At 42.3% G+C, this 17,005-nt stretch overlaps 2 protein-coding genes across 10 annotated transcripts in view; one reads left to right on the top strand and one right to left on the bottom strand.

The window, feature by feature from the left end:
* The window catches only part of LOC102238427 (low-density lipoprotein receptor-related protein 1-like), a 111,380-nt gene that overhangs the window by 75,927 nt on the left and 18,448 nt on the right, over nucleotides 1–17,005 (top strand). For all 7 annotated transcript variants that reach the window (XM_023325551.1, XM_023325549.1, XM_023325550.1 and 4 more), the window contains 27 exons: nucleotides 140–271; nucleotides 927–1,154; nucleotides 1,544–1,718; nucleotides 3,901–3,995; nucleotides 4,098–4,247; nucleotides 4,343–4,483; nucleotides 4,649–4,774; nucleotides 4,897–5,028; nucleotides 5,115–5,249; nucleotides 6,268–6,397; nucleotides 6,514–6,640; nucleotides 6,729–6,880; nucleotides 6,965–7,089; nucleotides 7,176–7,550; nucleotides 12,524–12,713; nucleotides 12,799–13,003; nucleotides 13,116–13,308; nucleotides 13,689–13,814; nucleotides 14,109–14,237; nucleotides 14,321–14,440; nucleotides 14,598–14,711; nucleotides 14,812–14,961; nucleotides 15,107–15,229; nucleotides 15,320–15,436; nucleotides 16,246–16,374; nucleotides 16,450–16,572; nucleotides 16,670–16,810. In XM_023325551.1, the coding sequence (XP_023181319.1) occupies nucleotides 140–271; nucleotides 927–1,154; nucleotides 1,544–1,718; nucleotides 3,901–3,995; nucleotides 4,098–4,247; nucleotides 4,343–4,483; nucleotides 4,649–4,774; nucleotides 4,897–5,028; nucleotides 5,115–5,249; nucleotides 6,268–6,397; nucleotides 6,514–6,640; nucleotides 6,729–6,880; nucleotides 6,965–7,089; nucleotides 7,176–7,550; nucleotides 12,524–12,713; nucleotides 12,799–13,003; nucleotides 13,116–13,308; nucleotides 13,689–13,814; nucleotides 14,109–14,237; nucleotides 14,321–14,440; nucleotides 14,598–14,711; nucleotides 14,812–14,961; nucleotides 15,107–15,229; nucleotides 15,320–15,436; nucleotides 16,246–16,374; nucleotides 16,450–16,572; nucleotides 16,670–16,810 (4,083 nt within the window). The remainder of the gene's footprint in view (nucleotides 1–139; nucleotides 272–926; nucleotides 1,155–1,543; nucleotides 1,719–3,900; nucleotides 3,996–4,097; nucleotides 4,248–4,342; nucleotides 4,484–4,648; nucleotides 4,775–4,896; nucleotides 5,029–5,114; nucleotides 5,250–6,267; nucleotides 6,398–6,513; nucleotides 6,641–6,728; nucleotides 6,881–6,964; nucleotides 7,090–7,175; nucleotides 7,551–12,523; nucleotides 12,714–12,798; nucleotides 13,004–13,115; nucleotides 13,309–13,688; nucleotides 13,815–14,108; nucleotides 14,238–14,320; nucleotides 14,441–14,597; nucleotides 14,712–14,811; nucleotides 14,962–15,106; nucleotides 15,230–15,319; nucleotides 15,437–16,245; nucleotides 16,375–16,449; nucleotides 16,573–16,669; nucleotides 16,811–17,005) is intronic.
* LOC111605899 (delta-type opioid receptor-like) lies at nucleotides 8,143–11,217 on the bottom strand. Of its 3 annotated transcripts, none has more exons than XM_023325572.1 (2): nucleotides 10,849–11,217; nucleotides 8,143–10,774 (listed from the first exon to the last, which is right to left on the bottom strand). In XM_023325572.1, exon 2 carries the CDS (start codon nucleotides 10,698–10,700, stop codon nucleotides 9,669–9,671), a length of 1,032 nt encoding a protein of 343 aa, XP_023181340.1. In that variant the 5' UTR covers nucleotides 10,701–10,774; nucleotides 10,849–11,217; the 3' UTR covers nucleotides 8,143–9,668. The 3 variants fall into 3 exon arrangements, with proteins under 3 accessions (XP_023181340.1, XP_023181339.1, XP_023181341.1); XM_023325571.1 differs by having other exon boundaries at nucleotides 10,870–11,217; XM_023325573.1 differs by having other exon boundaries at nucleotides 10,913–11,217.

Genomic DNA, 17,005 nt, shown 5'->3' with positions numbered 1-17,005 from the left:
TCAGTGTCTAAAATAGACACATCAGTGTCTAAAATACTCTGCCCAACTAATTTACTATTTGTGCACCTAATAAAATTACCGACCGTCTGCATGTACACCTTCTCAGTCCTTCTTCTAATCTACACTGTCGTTTGTGCAGCTCCAAATCCCTGTGCAGCTAAAGATGGCAAAGAGCCCTGCTCCCACCTCTGCTTGATCAACTACAATCAGACGTTCTCCTGTGCATGTCCCCACCTCATGAAGCTGGGCACCGACAAACGGACGTGCTTTGGTAAGTCTAAACACGTTTGTTTTTTTTCTTACAGTAGAGAGTGGAGGGGGTTGTTGCTGTTTGTGTGTAGAAATGTGAGTCTCTGAAGAGGGAACGTCTAATCTTAATATAATGTTTTCTTTTTTATAGTGGCAGTCTGTTTATTCTTTTTGCTTGAGTTTAATATTCAGGGCAAGGCTCTCAATTATGTTGCGTGATATTTGATCCGAGGAGCCATTATTTCTGTCCCCCACATCCACAACATACTCTTGCCTGACTGATACAGTCTGACGGAGTCATTAGTCTCCCATCTCAATCCCCCCTTTCCATTTCTTATTTCTATCTCTGAAGCCGTGCAGATTTAAACAAACAGTGACTGCTGAGTTTATCCTATTTGTTCTGAATTTTCACTGATTGAATTTACTCTCACCGCGGTTGCTGTGCTATTACCCTGCTAGATATAATCACGTCAGTCAAAAATACAATTGAATTAAGTGTTTGTTCAAACACCAGGAAAAATACAAAGAAGCACTCATCCTTGCAGCAACTATCCTTCCACAGATTAGGCATTACTTCCTTTTCAGAGATTACCCTTTTGACTTGCTGCTGCACTTACCGCTTGACTAATTTCATTGAGCATTAATGGACGCATGTCAACATCTCGTCTCCCCCGCAGAATCTCGCCAGTTTCTGCTTTACGCTCGACAAATAGAGATCAGGGGAGTGGACATAGATAACCCATACTACAACTACATCATCTCCTTCACTGTGCCGGACATCGACAACGTGACGGTGGTGGACTATGACGCTCTAGAGCACCGCATCTACTGGTCAGATGTGCGGACACAAACGATCAAGCGAGCTTTTATTAACGGAACCGGAGTTGAGACCGTGGTCTCTGCTGGTAAGGACGATGACTTGTGAAGGAAATGTCTGTTTGGGCAGATTACTTTGGTATAATTTTTTTTTTTTTAAATGAGAAACTGGAAAGTATATTAGGCACGGACTGAAAAAATTATAATATTTTACCATTGAAATTCAGATTAAAAAAATAAACGTTTGTTGGATAGAGGGTTAATAGTCAAAATACTGCTAGCAGACAACCAGCATACAAGTGTGCAGACATTGTTCAACTGAAAAATCAATGAAAAACTAAAATTGCTCCAGTGATAAGGAGTCACACTATAGTTTTACCTTTGTCCTCTCTACTGTCTATTATTTTTAAAAGGCTTGTTGAATTTCTGTCTAAACCAAAGACTTGATCTGCAATTTATGTTTGTTGTGTTTCATCAGATCTACCCAATACACACGGCCTGGCGGTGGACTGGGTGTCCAGGAACCTGTTCTGGACTAGCTATGATGCCAATAAGAAACAGATTAATGTCGCCAGACTGGATGGCTCCTTTAAAAATGCTGTCATCCAGGGTTTGGACAAACCACACTGTCTAGTGATGCATCCAATGCTGGGGTCAGTACCACACACACTCACACACACGGAAATAGAAAGAGGCTGCTCATAAAGTTGTCAGATGTAGAAACACTTTCATTCTTGGAAACTGCTGTGAGACATATTTTTTCTTTTACCCAGTGACCTTTTCTTCCATATATGGGTCCTTACTGAACCCCCAGCACATGTGGTCTCTACATATAAACAAACACCCACTCCTATGACAAACACCATTCAGCTAACTTTGACTTTATAAGATCCAATTAAAACTGATATTTTCAATGCCAGCCTTATTCATTACAAAAAGTAATCTTATAGATTACTCTATATACTATACTTTTTATGTTTGTGTAAATTCATAGCACTCCTAAAGCAAATAGATAAATAAAAGACATAGAAAAGTCATATAGAGAGGAAATAACAGAAATACAGAATAGTGCTGAGGTAAAGACTTTGCTGCTCTGAGTGAAGAGCCATATTGTCCAAAAACTACCACTGGTTTTACTGATAATGTAAAACACATTACTGTGCATCTTCTCAGTTTTCCCCTTATGTAGTCACTGTTAATAAATAGATTACCAACAGCTAACCCTTAAGCATTTTCTTACTATAAAAATGGCTTTAAAGTTTGTTCTCTCATTTAATTGTAATCCTCTGCTGCTTCTGTCTTTTATTTTGTCACTTTCTGAGCTCAGACAGACTCTGTGTCTGATTCACAGCCAGTGTCTCTGTCTTTCTCTCACTTTTTCCATTTAAGTTCTCTTTGTTTATTCTACATCCTGTCCCCTCCTGCGTTACTTAAAACATTCATTTTTTCCCCTGCTGAAACTCTCCCCCCCAAATCTCCAAACAGAACTTGGCTCCAGCCTCCCCCTCGGTCAAACAGCGCACAGACAAACCATCTGTACCTCAAATACTGTGGTTCTGCAGAAATATGTGTGCCTTTGTGTGTTTGATTTCCATTTAGAAAGTGTGTCTGTTGTTTGTTTACTCCGTTGTCTCTTTGAAGGACTCGGTGAAGAAGAGGACTGTTTCCGATCAGAGCTTTGTTGGTGTGTTTGAAAATGAGAAGCAGATGTTAGAAGCATATGCTGGAGCTGCCTGCTTTCTCTGCCACACAAACACTCTTGACCCCAACTGGAGTGGGTGGGGTCAAGAAAGGTTGGGGCAGGATAATCTGTGTGTTTGCACTAAAAAAAGGGAAAAGCTTGAAAGAGGAAATGTGAATCCCCTAGTGTGTTCTTTTTTTTCCCCAGACATGTTAAATATAATAAAGGCTGTGGCTGGATGTAGTTAGAATTAGAAGGAAGTGATACATATTAAATAAAACTCATATACGCAATGACACATAACAAAGGGCTGAGAATTGTATCTGGTTACGACGTGACATTAAACAATTAACTAAGTTAAAAAGGTTTAAAAAAATAACAAAATTAAACTTTTATGTTAGTTTATAAGTTTTCAGAGGTAAAAGTTTGTGAAATCTGGAGCTCTAGTTTTAGAGTGATATACAGTAGATTTCAAAAGTGTCCCCTCCCCTGGAAAGCATAATTGGGAAGTGGAATGTAAAGAATACTTCATTTTCCTTCTTTTTTCTTTCTAGCAACCCAAAATCTAAAAATTGTTGTTTTTTTCTTTAATCTGATATCCCTAAATAAAATCCAGTGTGACCAATTGCAACCAGTGTCAATCCAGATGTTCTATGAAAGCCTCAAAGGTATGTTATAAAACAATAGTGGACAAATAGCATCACAAAGACCAAGACATTCAGCAAATGGGTCAGAGAGAAAGTTTTAGAGAGATTTAAAGGAGGATGAGGTCATAAGACCAAAGAATGACTCCCAATGTGACAGACATGAGTCAAATTGATAATTGTATGCAAGTCTTATTGCTGTTCACAGATGTTCTAGTTTGACTTCTTTTGCAAGAAACTTTGACAAACTTGTCAGTATTTGGTATGAAAAACTGGCTGGAACACATCCTGAGTTACAGTTCTCTGATTTTTATTTGTAAAAGAGTATCAGAACCATGTATCATTTGTGCCACACACACTACTTTGTGTTGGTCTATCAGAAAAAAATGCAATAAGATACATAAAAGTTTGAGAAATTTGCAAGGCTATATAGGCTACACTAAGTATTTTTTATATGTTCTGCTGATAAAAAGCCTTTAAAATCCATGTTTATCTGTGTGTCTACACCAGGAAACTGTACTGGACAGACGGCGACAACATCAGCATGGCCAACACAGACGGCAGCAACCGCAGTGTCCTCTTCATCAACCAAAAAGGCCCTATTGGTGAGAGAACCATTGCCCCCCCCCCCTGTGTTTGTGACTAAGAGACAGCTCCCCCTAGTGATGAGGTCAGACATTGCTCTTACATGCTCTTTTGTTTCCTAGGCCTTTCCATCGACTTTGATACGGCTCAGCTCTACTGGATCAGCTCAGGAAACAGCACCATCAACCGCTGCAACCTGGACGGTTCTGGACTAGAGGTGCTGGAAGGCACCAAGGGCAAGCTCGTCAAGGCTACAGCGCTTGCTATTATGGGTAAGCCTTAATGTGCCCATTATCATAAACTCCTTATTTTAGCTGCAGTTTCAGCAGAAATGTGTAATGTCTATGTTGTGTGATGTTCACCAAAGGGGATAAGCTGTGGTGGGCGGACCAGGGAACTGACCAGATCGGAACGTGTGATAAAAAAGACGGTGGCAACTGGAAAGTCCTGAGGAACAGCACTTCGCCCATGATGTACATGAAGATCTACAACGAAACCGTGCAAAAAGGTGCAACATTTGTTTGTTAAAGTCCTTTGAAAGGCAACGTGCATCTGTCTGACCGAGGGTCTAATTTAAAGCCTCTGAATGTTTATCACAGGCACTGCTGTTTATACCCGGTTACTCATCTTTGATTTATTTTGTGTGTTTGTCTTTGTGCGTTTCGGCTCACAGGCACCAATTTCTGCAGCAAAAACAATGGAGACTGTTCCCAGCTGTGCCTCCCCACCTCCCACAACACCAGAGCCTGCATGTGCACTGCAGGATACAGCCTGCGAACCGGGCAGCAGTCCTGCGAGGGTAGGATGTGTTTGCATGCATACAAAGATCTTAATTTCAAACAAATTCTGCTTCACAAGCTAATATAAATGGTCAGGGAGTGGCTCAGAGATTTAGGAGATCTTCTTTTGTGTTTATTGCAGGAGTGGGCTCCTTCCTTCTGTATTCTGTTCATGAAGGCATTCGGGGTATTCCTCTGGACCCTTCAGACAAGTCTGATGCTCTAGTACCTGTCTCTGGCACCTCACTAGCTGTTGGCATAGATTTCCACGCTGGTAAAGTTTTCTCCCCCCCCCCCTGACTTTCTTGTTATAATTTCCCTTTATTGATCAGGAAGCCTGTTTTCTTTTGTTTGCTGTAGATAATGATACAATCTATTGGGTGGATATGGGCCTGAGTACCATCAGCAGGGCCAAGAGAGATCAGACCTGGAGAGAAGACGTGATTACCAACGGCATCGGGAGAGTGGAGGGGATCGCTGTTGACTGGATAGCTGGTGAGAAGCATCACCAAAGAGACTGAACAATGTAAAACTTAAGAATGGCAACAAAAAAAGCAATACAGTCCTTTGCTAGTTATATAGATAGATCATTTTAGTTTTTTTTTTAATTTGACATTTAAAACAAGATGTGTATTTCAATGGCGATGTTGTTAAATGTGAATAACACTTACAGTTTAAAAGAAAACCGAGATTCTTTAAATCAACCAAAAATATGTGCTTTACTTGTACAGTTTTACAAGTGCTGCTCACAAAAAACGCCACAAATCTTACAAATATGGCTGCAGAAAAAGCTTCTTTTTGTAAATCGCCCATGGAAAAACTAATGCATTTTTAAAGATAGCTCGGAGGTGCACTCTATGAGTGGGTAATAAACTCAACTGTCTGTAATTAAATTTATATACTCCTTTATTTAAAATCATGTAATTATGTTTTTATTTGAAGTTCACTGAACTCTGTGAATACAAAACAAAGTTTCCCCCAGAAAATTTGCTAAGCCCAGTGGTTGGGCGCTAGGGCAGTCATTCATCCAGCGGCTCGTCCTGTTCTTGAGTTGAAAAATGTTTAAAGTTGACAAGAAATATGAAAATATCACTTGATAGTCATGTTTTATTGAAAGATTGGAAGATTAACACCTGAACACCAACTATAAAGTCTTAAAAAATGTAAACATTTTAAAAAGACTTTATAGTGTTTTTAAAACTATAAAAAGACTATAAAGACTTTATAGTCTTGGTGTTGCCAACTTTATAGTTATAAAGTCTTAAAAAATGTAAACATTTTAAAAAGACTTAAATAAGTAAGCAATGCTTAGCCTGGTGGGGGCACAAGTAAAGCCTGGTGGCCTGCCAGGCTTATAATACACTCGGGGATACCCTACAAAAATATTTAAAAAAACTTGCACTAAAATATGGACAGATGAGCAAAACATGTCATTTTTAGACTATATATACAGCGGACGTACATCTTGCCTACAGATCTGTCTGTTTCAACATTTCTCCTCTGTCCTACACAGGAAACATTTATTGGACTGATCAAGGTTTCGATGTGATCGAGGTGGCTCGCCTGAATGGCTCCTTCCGGTACGTGGTGATCTCCCAGGGCCTGGACAAGCCACGCGCCATCACCGTGCATCCTGAGAAAGGGTGAGAATTACAAAATGAAATACGCTGTGCAGCTTAACCACCAAATTTGTAGTTTCAGTTCACTATTGATTACACTATTTAAGTGTTTCTGTGCTCCTACATGCTTTTACTGGCAGCTACCTGTTCTGGACAGAGTGGGGTCAGTACCCCCGCATCGAGCGGTCCCGCCTGGATGGTTCACAGAGGGCGATCCTGGTCAACGCTAGTATCAGCTGGCCCAACGGGATCTCCATTGACTATGAGGTAAGCCACAATGGAGCACTTCTTTATGCTATTAAGATGAAGGTGCAGGGAGTGTGCAGCATCGTGATTACTTCATGTTGGTGTGTAGGACGGTCTGCTGTACTGGTGTGATGCCAGAACAGACAAGATCGAGCGTATTAACCTGGAGACTGGAGAAAACAGGGAGGTGGTGCTGGCCAGCAACAACATGGATATGTTCTCTGTGTCTGTGTTTGAGGGCTACATCTACTGGAGTGATAGGTCAGATATTCCTCAGCTGCTCATTATGATTTTCTTTACGTTTCCAAGCATTAGCATCTGATGAACGCTTTGTATTTCGTGCAGGACACATGCGAATGGTTCCATTAAAAGAGGCAACAAGGACAATGCATCAGACTCCGTCTCTCTGAGAACTGGTATTGGTGTTCAGCTTAAAGATATCAAGGTTTTCAACAGGGCCAGGCAGCAAGGTAAGCAAACCCAAAGAAGGGGGAAAAAATATCCATAATTTGATTTAAAAATCAATGCAGTTCCTTATGCTTGTGTCTGTTCGCAGGAACAAATGTGTGCAAAGTGAACAATGGTGGCTGTGAGCAGCTGTGCCTTTACCGCGGCAATGGCCAGCGCACTTGTGCCTGCGCTCATGGCATGCTGGCCGAGGACGGCCGCGGCTGCCGTGACTACGACGGCTACCTTCTCTACTCGGAGCGCACCATACTCAAGAGTGTCCACCTGTCAGATGAGAACAACCTGAACGCGCCCATAAAGCCGTTTGAAGATCCGGAGCACATGAAGAACATCATCGCTCTCACCTTTGACTACAGAGGAGGAGGGGGCAAAGGAGCCAACCGCATCTTCTTCAGCGACATTCACTTCGGTAACATCCAGCAGATCAGCGACGATGGCTCGGACCGCAAAACTGTCGTAGAGAGTGAGTTTCCCTATTTTCAGTTTTAGTTTTGCAACTCGGTCAACTTTTATCTCCTCATAAAAACATTCATACTTTTCAAGTTGCATTTTGTAACATTACAAACAAACTTTTGGGGGGTGCCTCTATGATAAACCACCACAAAGTAGTTCATAGCTGAAAAGCAGAAAAAAACTGATACACACTAATTGTACTCATACGAATTTGAAAAGTACGGCATAGATGTCTTTGTATTTAGTCCCTCTGAATCAAAATACTTTGTAGAAATTGTCTGTTCAAATGCCCCTTGTACAAAACGAAGAAGTTCAAAGGGTAAGGATATTTCTACAGATATTTTCTCTATTTATCTTCTTTCTTTTTTATTCCCACATTCTCCTCCAACATACAAACTCTGTCATTTGCCAAACTGTGTTTTTTTTTCCAACCTTTTTCTTTCGATTTTAGAAAAGGGCTTGTGTGTAACCGTCAACCCCCTGATGAGAAATCCTCCTGGTAGAACAAAGCTGCAAGATTTTCCACAGAAACTCCCACTTATGTAAACAGAACCAGGAAATCTTTCTTCTCAAGTTGTTGCCAAACCCAAAAGAAAGGGGAATTATTTTTTTATTTATGCTTTGAGAACAAAATGGACAGGAGGTCCAGAAACAAATAGACCTTCATTTACTTTATCTGAGCACAACAAAACACAGGTGCAGTGTTAATGTTTTACCAAAGTAGCTTCGCTTTAATCTGTTTAACATGGAATGTGATTCAGAATTGGTTCTCCTACTGCGCCCGTAAGCCATCCACACCCACAGCAAATCTTGTGATCGTCTTATGCAATTCAGTTCTCCTATCTGTAATCTACACTACAGATAAAAAAAATAAATGTTTGTTTTTAATTCTTTACCAAATAATGCGTTCAGATTGAACAAATGCTGTCTACAAACATCGGTTTTCAAGTTTTACCACAGGCTATTAACTAGGTTGAAGTCTGGACTTTAACCAGGTCATTTACACATGATTATGCTTTGATCTATATTGCTGGCTCTCAAACATTTTACAGTAGGTAACACCCAAGTACACACAAAGTTTGACAGTTTGAACAAACTCATTTCATTTAAAACAATGGGGCAAAAGGAAAATAAGCTTCATAATTTGTTGCTCAACACTTATTTGTTTGTTTGGGATAATTGGTCAGAAGAGGGAGTTTAATGTTATGTTTAATGTTCCATTGTTACTCTGACATGTACATTTACAAGATTTAAAGTTGGACAAATTAATAGATTCTCAGTCCAAGTCAGAGGATTCTTACCAACCCCAACGTCAAAATCCAAAATGGCTACTTTGCACTTTAGTCGTGGCTGAATATGAACAGGAATAACTTTTTATTTGTACTTTTTATACAAATCACATACTGTGCTTTATTAAACTAGTTGCTGTGCTGTTTGACAGTACAAATCTCAGAAAAAATATTTATTACATTGTGTTGCTACTAGCAGGTCTCCTGATCAACAAATAACATGCATTAATTAGCAAATTTTATTGATTTTCTAACTTGAAACAGAAATACATTTAGATTTGATGCTATTTGCTGATCTGAGATTGAACTTTACAAAGGAATAAATCACAGCGTAAGTTGATCCCAGCATTTGTTCCTGGCCCACTCTCATCAGTTGCTACACAATTATTACATTAATATTTTTCTTGCAAATTATTAATGCTAAAATTTCATCTAAGTACCACTGAATGCAGACCATAAATGCCTTTTAGCTCTAGCTGCAATGTGTTGCTGTACAGACAACGACCCTAAACATGCAGTCAGTTTTCTTTAGCGGGTTTGCTGTATCAGCTACATGGCTTGTAAACAATCGATCCTTCTTATCTATTTATTTCTTGCCACTCTTCCCCGGAATAGGCAATTCCTACTGTTCTTGTAAATCATCTGGACACAAAGCAGATTTTAAGACCGTTTTGCACAATAATCTCTTAATGCGACTCAAGGGTGAATATTGGTTTACAATGAGTGGCATAGCTTTCCAGTTTCAGTCTATCACCGATGCCAAGTGGCAACCATTTTATTCACAGGTCTTACAGCGTAAAGTTTGTTTTCCAGTCAGTGAGTTGGTTACATTAATACTGTCAGACAACAGACAACACCACATTGTTCTTTACTTTTTGCCGTTCCCGTTTGAAAATTCTCAGCAGATCCTGTCTGAACTTTTGGGACATCAGGACGTAGAGGATAGGGTTCATCACTGTAGAAGAGGTTGCCATTAGGCGAGCAAACACACTAAAGGCGCCATAACGCGGCGTGGCCCCAGTGGCCCCCGAGTTTGGATTGGCCAGTAAGGCCAGCGTCAGTCCATACGAGGGCAGCCAGCACACAGTAAAGGCCAGCACCAGCATGGCTGTCGTCTGAGTCACTTTGCTTTGATAGCGCTCGACTTGGGGGGCCCTGCCAGCTTGCTGGCCCCGCCACAGGAACACGTAGATGCTGCCGTATGCCACTGCGATGGTGACCAATGGAAGCATGAAGGCTGCGAGGAAGTGAAACAGTCCATAAATCATCTGCTGCTCGTGAGATAGGAAGGCAAAGCAAGTGAGGCCGTCAGTGATTTCTCGAGGGGGTCCCACGGAGCGGAAAGCCAACTGAGGGGCTCCGAGGGAGCAGGCTGGGACCCAGATGAGGACGGCGATCATGGAGACCCTGCGAGGGATGAGCAGGCTGTATGCTCTGGTGGGTTTCACCACAGTAAGATAACGAGAGACGGCCAGCGCCGCCAGGGTGAAGACGCTGGCGGACGAGCAGGCAGATCCCAGGAAGCCCACCAGACGGCACATGACGTTCCCAAACGGCCACTTCTGCATGGCTATGGAGACCGTGTAGAAGGGAATCGTGGAGAGCAGAAGCAGATCTGCAGCACTCAGAGCCAGCAGCAGGATGTCCGTTCCCGTGCCCATCGTGGACACCTGGGGAGTTTGTCCAGTGTGTCCCACCCCCCTCCTCTGTCGTCCACACAAGATCACCATCACTAAGCTGTGTCCAGTAACTCCCAGGATCAAAATGAGTGAATCCATTATGGGGACGAGGATCTGCTCCACGCTGCTGCTGTTCCCCACTGGACCCTCTGGACCAGAAGAGTTCAGCATCCTGTCCTCAGTCCAGGTCATTCTGACGCTCTTAATACTCCCCAACAGCTTGTTTGGTCATTACACTCAGCCAGTCATAAAACAGCTGATAATACCTGTAGAAAGGATTAGTCACAGTCAATAACAGTCTTCCAAGAAATAACATCATACGGATTTCCAGACACGTAACTGTGAGGGTGCTGACAATTACCAGGCAGTTTTTAGAGGAGAAGGTGATTGTTAAATATAAACACCTGCTTCTTCTTGACATGCTCCTATCGGGACATGACCGTCAACATAACAGACTTGTTTAGTGATGCATCTATTTTCCATGTGCTGTCCAATCAGCTCTTTGCTCCTCTTTGTGATCCCTGTGATCTTGAATGAAAGCTGTGAGTTCAGGTCTGGCACCTCACAGCAGCCCACCGCTCCACATCACTTCTCAGTCGGACAAATCAATCCACAGCCCTCTTTTCTCCGCAGAGAGGGATATTCTGCAAAGCGTATTGGGAGCATGATGTGAACGGAGAAGGTGAAAAGCTTGACTGTAAGCGGTAGGTGAACTCTGGACCGATTATGAGACAGCACAGCAGAGATGGGTTGGTCGCCTCTCTGTGGGAGGACCTAATGAGGCCTAGCAAAGTTTTTTTTTTTTCCCATGCTTCATCATTTTAGGTTCTTATCAGAAAGGATAAGATTTGTTTAGAAGTCCTTGTGCATGGATGTACAAAATATGCATAGAAACTATAAATAAACAAGAGGAGTCAGTGGAATGGCGTTCGCCTGCAAAATCTGGGTAATTATTGACTTCCAGCCTGATAGCAAACACTGAGCAGCTATCACACCTACTGCAGGCAGCTGCCATGAAATCTGTGTCAGGAAAGCCACCATTAGGAGTTATAAAACTGGAACTCATCTGTATGATTGGCAACAGCAAATGTATACATGCCGAGATAATTTAGGTCAACAAAAAGATCAAGGAGTTTGTGTAAAAAGGAAGATTTGGAGATTTACAGCTCATTAGCAGCTCTAAAGAGAGAGGGAACAAGGAACAATGTATTACATGCACATCAATTTTTACTGCGCAGTGATTTATGAATGCAAAAAAGTGTTGTTTGGAAAGTTGCTCAACTTCGGAGCAGCGTTGCTTCACTTAGAAACATTCATAACAGAAACAGTGAATCATGTCTGGTGTTAGACTGAAGATGTGCCTCATCTGGCAAGGAGCCTCACTGGGTATTTGGCCAGAAGTGGGAAAGACTTAGTGAGGTCGTATCCAGTCCTGAGAAAAGACCTCTTTTATCACTATTAACAATGTTCCCACGAGATCTTGGAAAATATGGAATTTAAATGTGAGGAGTTTCTACGGATGAAAGCATAGTAAAATATGTGTACTCCATATCTGTCCATCCATCTGTTTAAAAACCGTGTAATAAAAGGAACTATTACAGAAGTTTATTTTTATTTTTAAGCAATCCTGCTCTTAATGAAACCTTGTAAGCGTGCATGTGTGGCTGTTTCTCATTAGCAGCACAGCTGTTCTCAGTCTGAACTTTGTGTTCCTCTATCCTCTGGTGTACTCCACCTCCCTACAGGCAGAAAAAATCACAACGTTTAGCTCATTTCAAGGTTGTGCAACAGAAAATGACCCCCTCTCATCTGTTGATGTAGTGTAATAAAAAGTTAGCTTGTGTCCTTTTGGCATCGTGGTTGTTGGATAAAAGACCTGAAGGACATATTACTCCCAACTAAAGAGTTGTGACTTTGTGATACCAGGCAGCACTTACCTGCAAGCAGAGGACTGCGTTTGGCATTTGAACACAACCTGTGACTGACATGCTTCTTCGCTGTCCTTCCTGTGTCAGATGTGGGCTCTGTGGAGGGCTTGGCGTACCATAGAGGCTGGGATATGTTATACTGGACCAGCTACACTACGTCAACCATCACCCGCCACAATGTGGACCAAAGCCGCTGGGGCGCCGTTGACCGGAACACCGTGGTCACGATGTCTGGAGACGACCACCCGAGGGCGTTCGTGCTTGACGAGTGTCAGAGGTCAGAGCTGGTTTTTTCTTTCTTAACTTTCACACATTTGTTCTTAACACTGACCATGTCTGTGTTGCGGTATTTCTACCGACAGCCTGATGTTTTGGACCAACTGGAATGAGCAATCTCCCAGCATCATGCGTGCTACGCTGGGTGGTTCTAACGTCCTGGTGATCATCGGCACAGATATCAGAACCCCCAACGGGCTGGCCATCGACCACCGAGCTGAAAAGCTTTATTTCTCTGATGCCACCCTTGACAAGATTGAGCGCTGCGAGTATGATGGCAGTCGGAGATACGTACGTAATCACATATCCGACCTTTGTAAGGCTGTGCTAATAGTAGCAATAGAATATGTGTGGATGTGATTTCCTGATCAACTGATGTCATAAACTGTTATTTCTACCTCAGGTGGTGCTGAAGAACGAGCCGGTCCATCCGTTTGGCCTGGCTGTTTACGGAGACTACATCTTCTGGACGGATTGGGTCAGGAGGGCTGTCCTTCGTGCCGACAAATACACCGGGGCTGAAATGAAGGTGTTGCGTGCCGACATCCCCCAGCAGCCCATGGGCATTGTTGCCGTGGCCAACGACACAAACAGCTGTAAGTCAGGGCTCAACACGATGTGTGGAGTGATTACTTTGTCATTATTGCAGCTCTCCACAAATAACCTGACTTAAGTCAAAGTCAAAGCTGATCTAAGTTTTTGTTAATATTTATGCGCATGAATTCAGATTCTCTTTGCAAGTTGGCTACATTTTTAAGACAACACCGTTGCTTGCAGATAAACATGCAAGCCTTAAAATAGTATAGATATTTGTATCTGAGGGCTTGATATTCAAGCATGAGAAAATTCTGGACTTCTCTACTTGGGATCCGGCATGATTGCTATATGATAAATGGTCTTCCCACAGTTGCAAGGTCTAATTTCTAGGTACCGTGTGCAGCTTTGTTTACTTCTCACAATCCTCATGTTTGCACAGGTGAGTTCTCTCTGTGCCGAGTCCATAACGGAGGATGTCAGGACCTGTGTCTGCTGAGCTCTGAAGGAAGAGTCACCTGCGGCTGCCGTGGCGAACGAAAGCTTTTGGACGACAACACCTGCACTGGTACAACGAGAGTCAGATTAACTAAAAACAGTCTGGATTAACATGTGTGGATCCATAATCAAACATTAATGCGCTCTAAATCTTTTAACTAGATTCTATTTTATGAGGATGTTTTCACCAATCTAGCTATTGCTTCTGCTCTCTGATCACACACCTGAGGGAATAGCCTGCAATTAATAATTTAAGAAATATACGTTTTGACAAAAAAAAAAAGATATTTTGGAATTCATTTTGGTTTTTAATGAGGTTTAAATTGAAAACCTTCACTTTTGCCCTCCTCTGTTTGTGCCTCAGGCGCCAACTCCACCTGTACAGGCGTTGATGAGTTTGAGTGCGGAAACGGAGACTGCGTGAACTACACTCTAACTTGTGATGGCATGGCTCACTGCAAGGACAAGTCTGATGAGAAACAGTCCTACTGTGGTGAGGACAATCTTTCCTCTGTACAATAATGTATTTTTCTTTCTGACATTGGAAATTTCACCCCATTTCTCTCTGGTTCTCAGCCAATCGCGTGTGCAAGAAGGGCTACAGGCGGTGTACAAATGGCCGCTGTGTGGGGCACAGCTCTTGGTGCAACGGGCAGGATGACTGTGGAGACAATTCGGATGAAGTCTTCTGCAATAGTGAGTCTACTTTGAGAAAACGGGGAGAACAGTGGAGTAAAATTACTATAAAAGATTGCGAAAGGGTTAAAAACTAAAGTACAAAATAATTGGGAATGGCTAAAAACTGCTGAGTTTTAAAGTTCTAAATGCTTATTTACCTGAACACTTTCTCCAGCCACGTTGTGCTCAGCCGATCAGTTCCAGTGCAGAGACGGAAGCTGCATCTCCAACTCCAGCAAGTGTAACCAGAAAGTGGACTGTGAGGACGCGAGTGATGAGATGAACTGTCGTAAGTTGATCCAGTCTCTTGGACAGAACAGTAATAATTTTCTGCTAAACTCAGCATGTCACTCGGAGGCTTAAGTTTTTGTTTGTTTTTCTTCACGAAGCTCCCACGGACTGTTCCTCTTACTTCCATCTGGGAGTGAAGAGTGTGATGTTTCAGAAGTGTGAGTTCACCACGCTCTGCTATGTCCCCTCATGGCAATGTGACGGAGCCAACGACTGTGGAGACTTCTCAGATGAAAGGAACTGCCCAGGTGCTTTGAATCTTCATCGACTGATACGTCAAGTATTCATCTTAGATTACACCAGAAGAAACAGAAAAATAAAAAGAGAACAGTTTGAACTTAATTATAATACAGGATATTTTTCTTGTGCTTATCGTTAACTTTGCTCTGTCAGGGGCCGGCAGGACGAAGTGTCCCCTGCCCTTCTTTGCGTGTCCGAGCAACCGCTGCATACCCATGAGCTGGACGTGCGACGGTGAAAATGACTGTGAGAACGGTGCCGATGAAAATAACTGCGGTACGACCTGAGACGAGCTGAAATCCTGATGGATTCTTATTTTCCTGGAGAAGTGATGCCTCTTTCATACCCCTATCTTTGTTTTTGTAGATAAGGTCTGCTCACCGTCGCAGTTTGAGTGTAAGAACCACCGCTGCATTTTCAGCCGCTGGGTGTGTGACGGGGCTGATGACTGCGGTGACAACAGCGACGAGGACGCTCACTGCAGTAAGCGCTAAATATATTTTGTCCCATAGAAAAAATATACATTTGTATAATGCAATATTTATATTCAATTGAAGTGATTTACACATAAAAATGGCGACATGCATTTGTGTTCATCCTCCAATACTCTTATACACCTAAATAAAATCCACAAAATTATGACAAAGAGCAAGGAACACAGCAGACAGTAGAAGGTTGTAGAAGTTTAAATGTCTCACAATGGCAGCATCATGCTGTGGGTAAGCTTTTCTTTAGCAGGGACAGGAAAGCAGGTCAGAGTCGATGGGGGAGATGAATGGAGCCACAGTGGGAATGATTTTGATCAAAGCATGTTAATGTGTTAGAATGGCCCAGTCAAAGTCCAGACCTAACTCCAACAGACTGGTTCCTGTCTGACTGAGATTGAGCTGGATTGCAAAGAATCTAAGAATCAACTTTAAAACTGTTTATTAAGGTGGGTTGATTATAAATACCCACGACACTTTTCAAATTTTTTTGAAAGGCAGCGACTTTCAAAAAAAGAAGCTGCCCTTAGATGATGCCATGGCTTTTATTTAAAAGCCATGGCATCATTTTATTCCCATTTCACAGTTTTACACGACTTGTTGTTCTGTCAATTAAAGATAATTTAGTAAACTTTGAGGCTTGTGGCTGCGCCATAAGAAAATGTGAAAAAGAAAGATGCGTTCAAGGGGTAGAATTACATCTGTGCTGTAAATAAATGGAAGGATAGCTGACCTGAGTGTGGCTTTATGTTTTTTTTATGATACTCTAAAAACTTCATGTGACTGAGCTGTAACATTTTTTTATAGAGAATAAAAGCTGCAGTCCAGGGACATTTCGATGTCCTGGGTCAAATGTGTGCATTCCTCAACGCTGGAAATGTGACGGCGACAAAGATTGCCCCGATGGGTTCGACGAGAGTGTCACAGTTGGATGTGGTGAGCTGAAGCCCTCTGCTCTGTTTGAGGGAGAAATAAATCACTTGTTTTCTCACCAAATGATTTCTGTCTCAGTCTTCAACGACACATGCAGCGGGGACGAGTTCATGTGCCAGAGCCGAGAGTGTATCCCCAAGCACTTCGTGTGTGACCATGACAAAGACTGCAGAGACGGCTCCGATGAGTCCCCCGAGTGCCGTAAGCGGTCCTCTTCCACCTAATGGGCCAGTCATTCAAACACTTTCTCCTTCTCTTGCCATTTTTATTTGAGTACACTCGCTGTTTGTCACCGCAGACTACCCGCCGTGTGGTCCTGACAGTTTCCGCTGCGCCAACGGAAGCTGTCTGCTCCACAAGTCCTGGGAGTGCGATGGAGAGTTTGATTGCCACGACCATTCAGACGAAGCACCGAAAAACCCTCACTGCTCAAGTCCAGGTCAGATCACCACAAACACACCACACTGCTCTGGAAAAAATAAGAGACCACTGCGAAATTATCAGTTTCTCTGATTTTACTCTATGTAGGTATAAGTTTGAGTAAAATGAACATTGTTCTTTTTTTTCTATGAACTGCTGACAACATGTCTCAGAAATTCCTAGCAACAATTTATTATTTATTTGCAGAAAATAA

The sequence above is a fragment of the Xiphophorus maculatus genome, chromosome 20 (genome assembly GCF_002775205.1).
Source record: "Xiphophorus maculatus strain JP 163 A chromosome 20, X_maculatus-5.0-male, whole genome shotgun sequence".
Taxonomy (NCBI): domain Eukaryota; kingdom Metazoa; phylum Chordata; class Actinopteri; order Cyprinodontiformes; family Poeciliidae; genus Xiphophorus; species Xiphophorus maculatus.
This window is presented reverse-complemented; position numbering and strand designations above follow the sequence as displayed.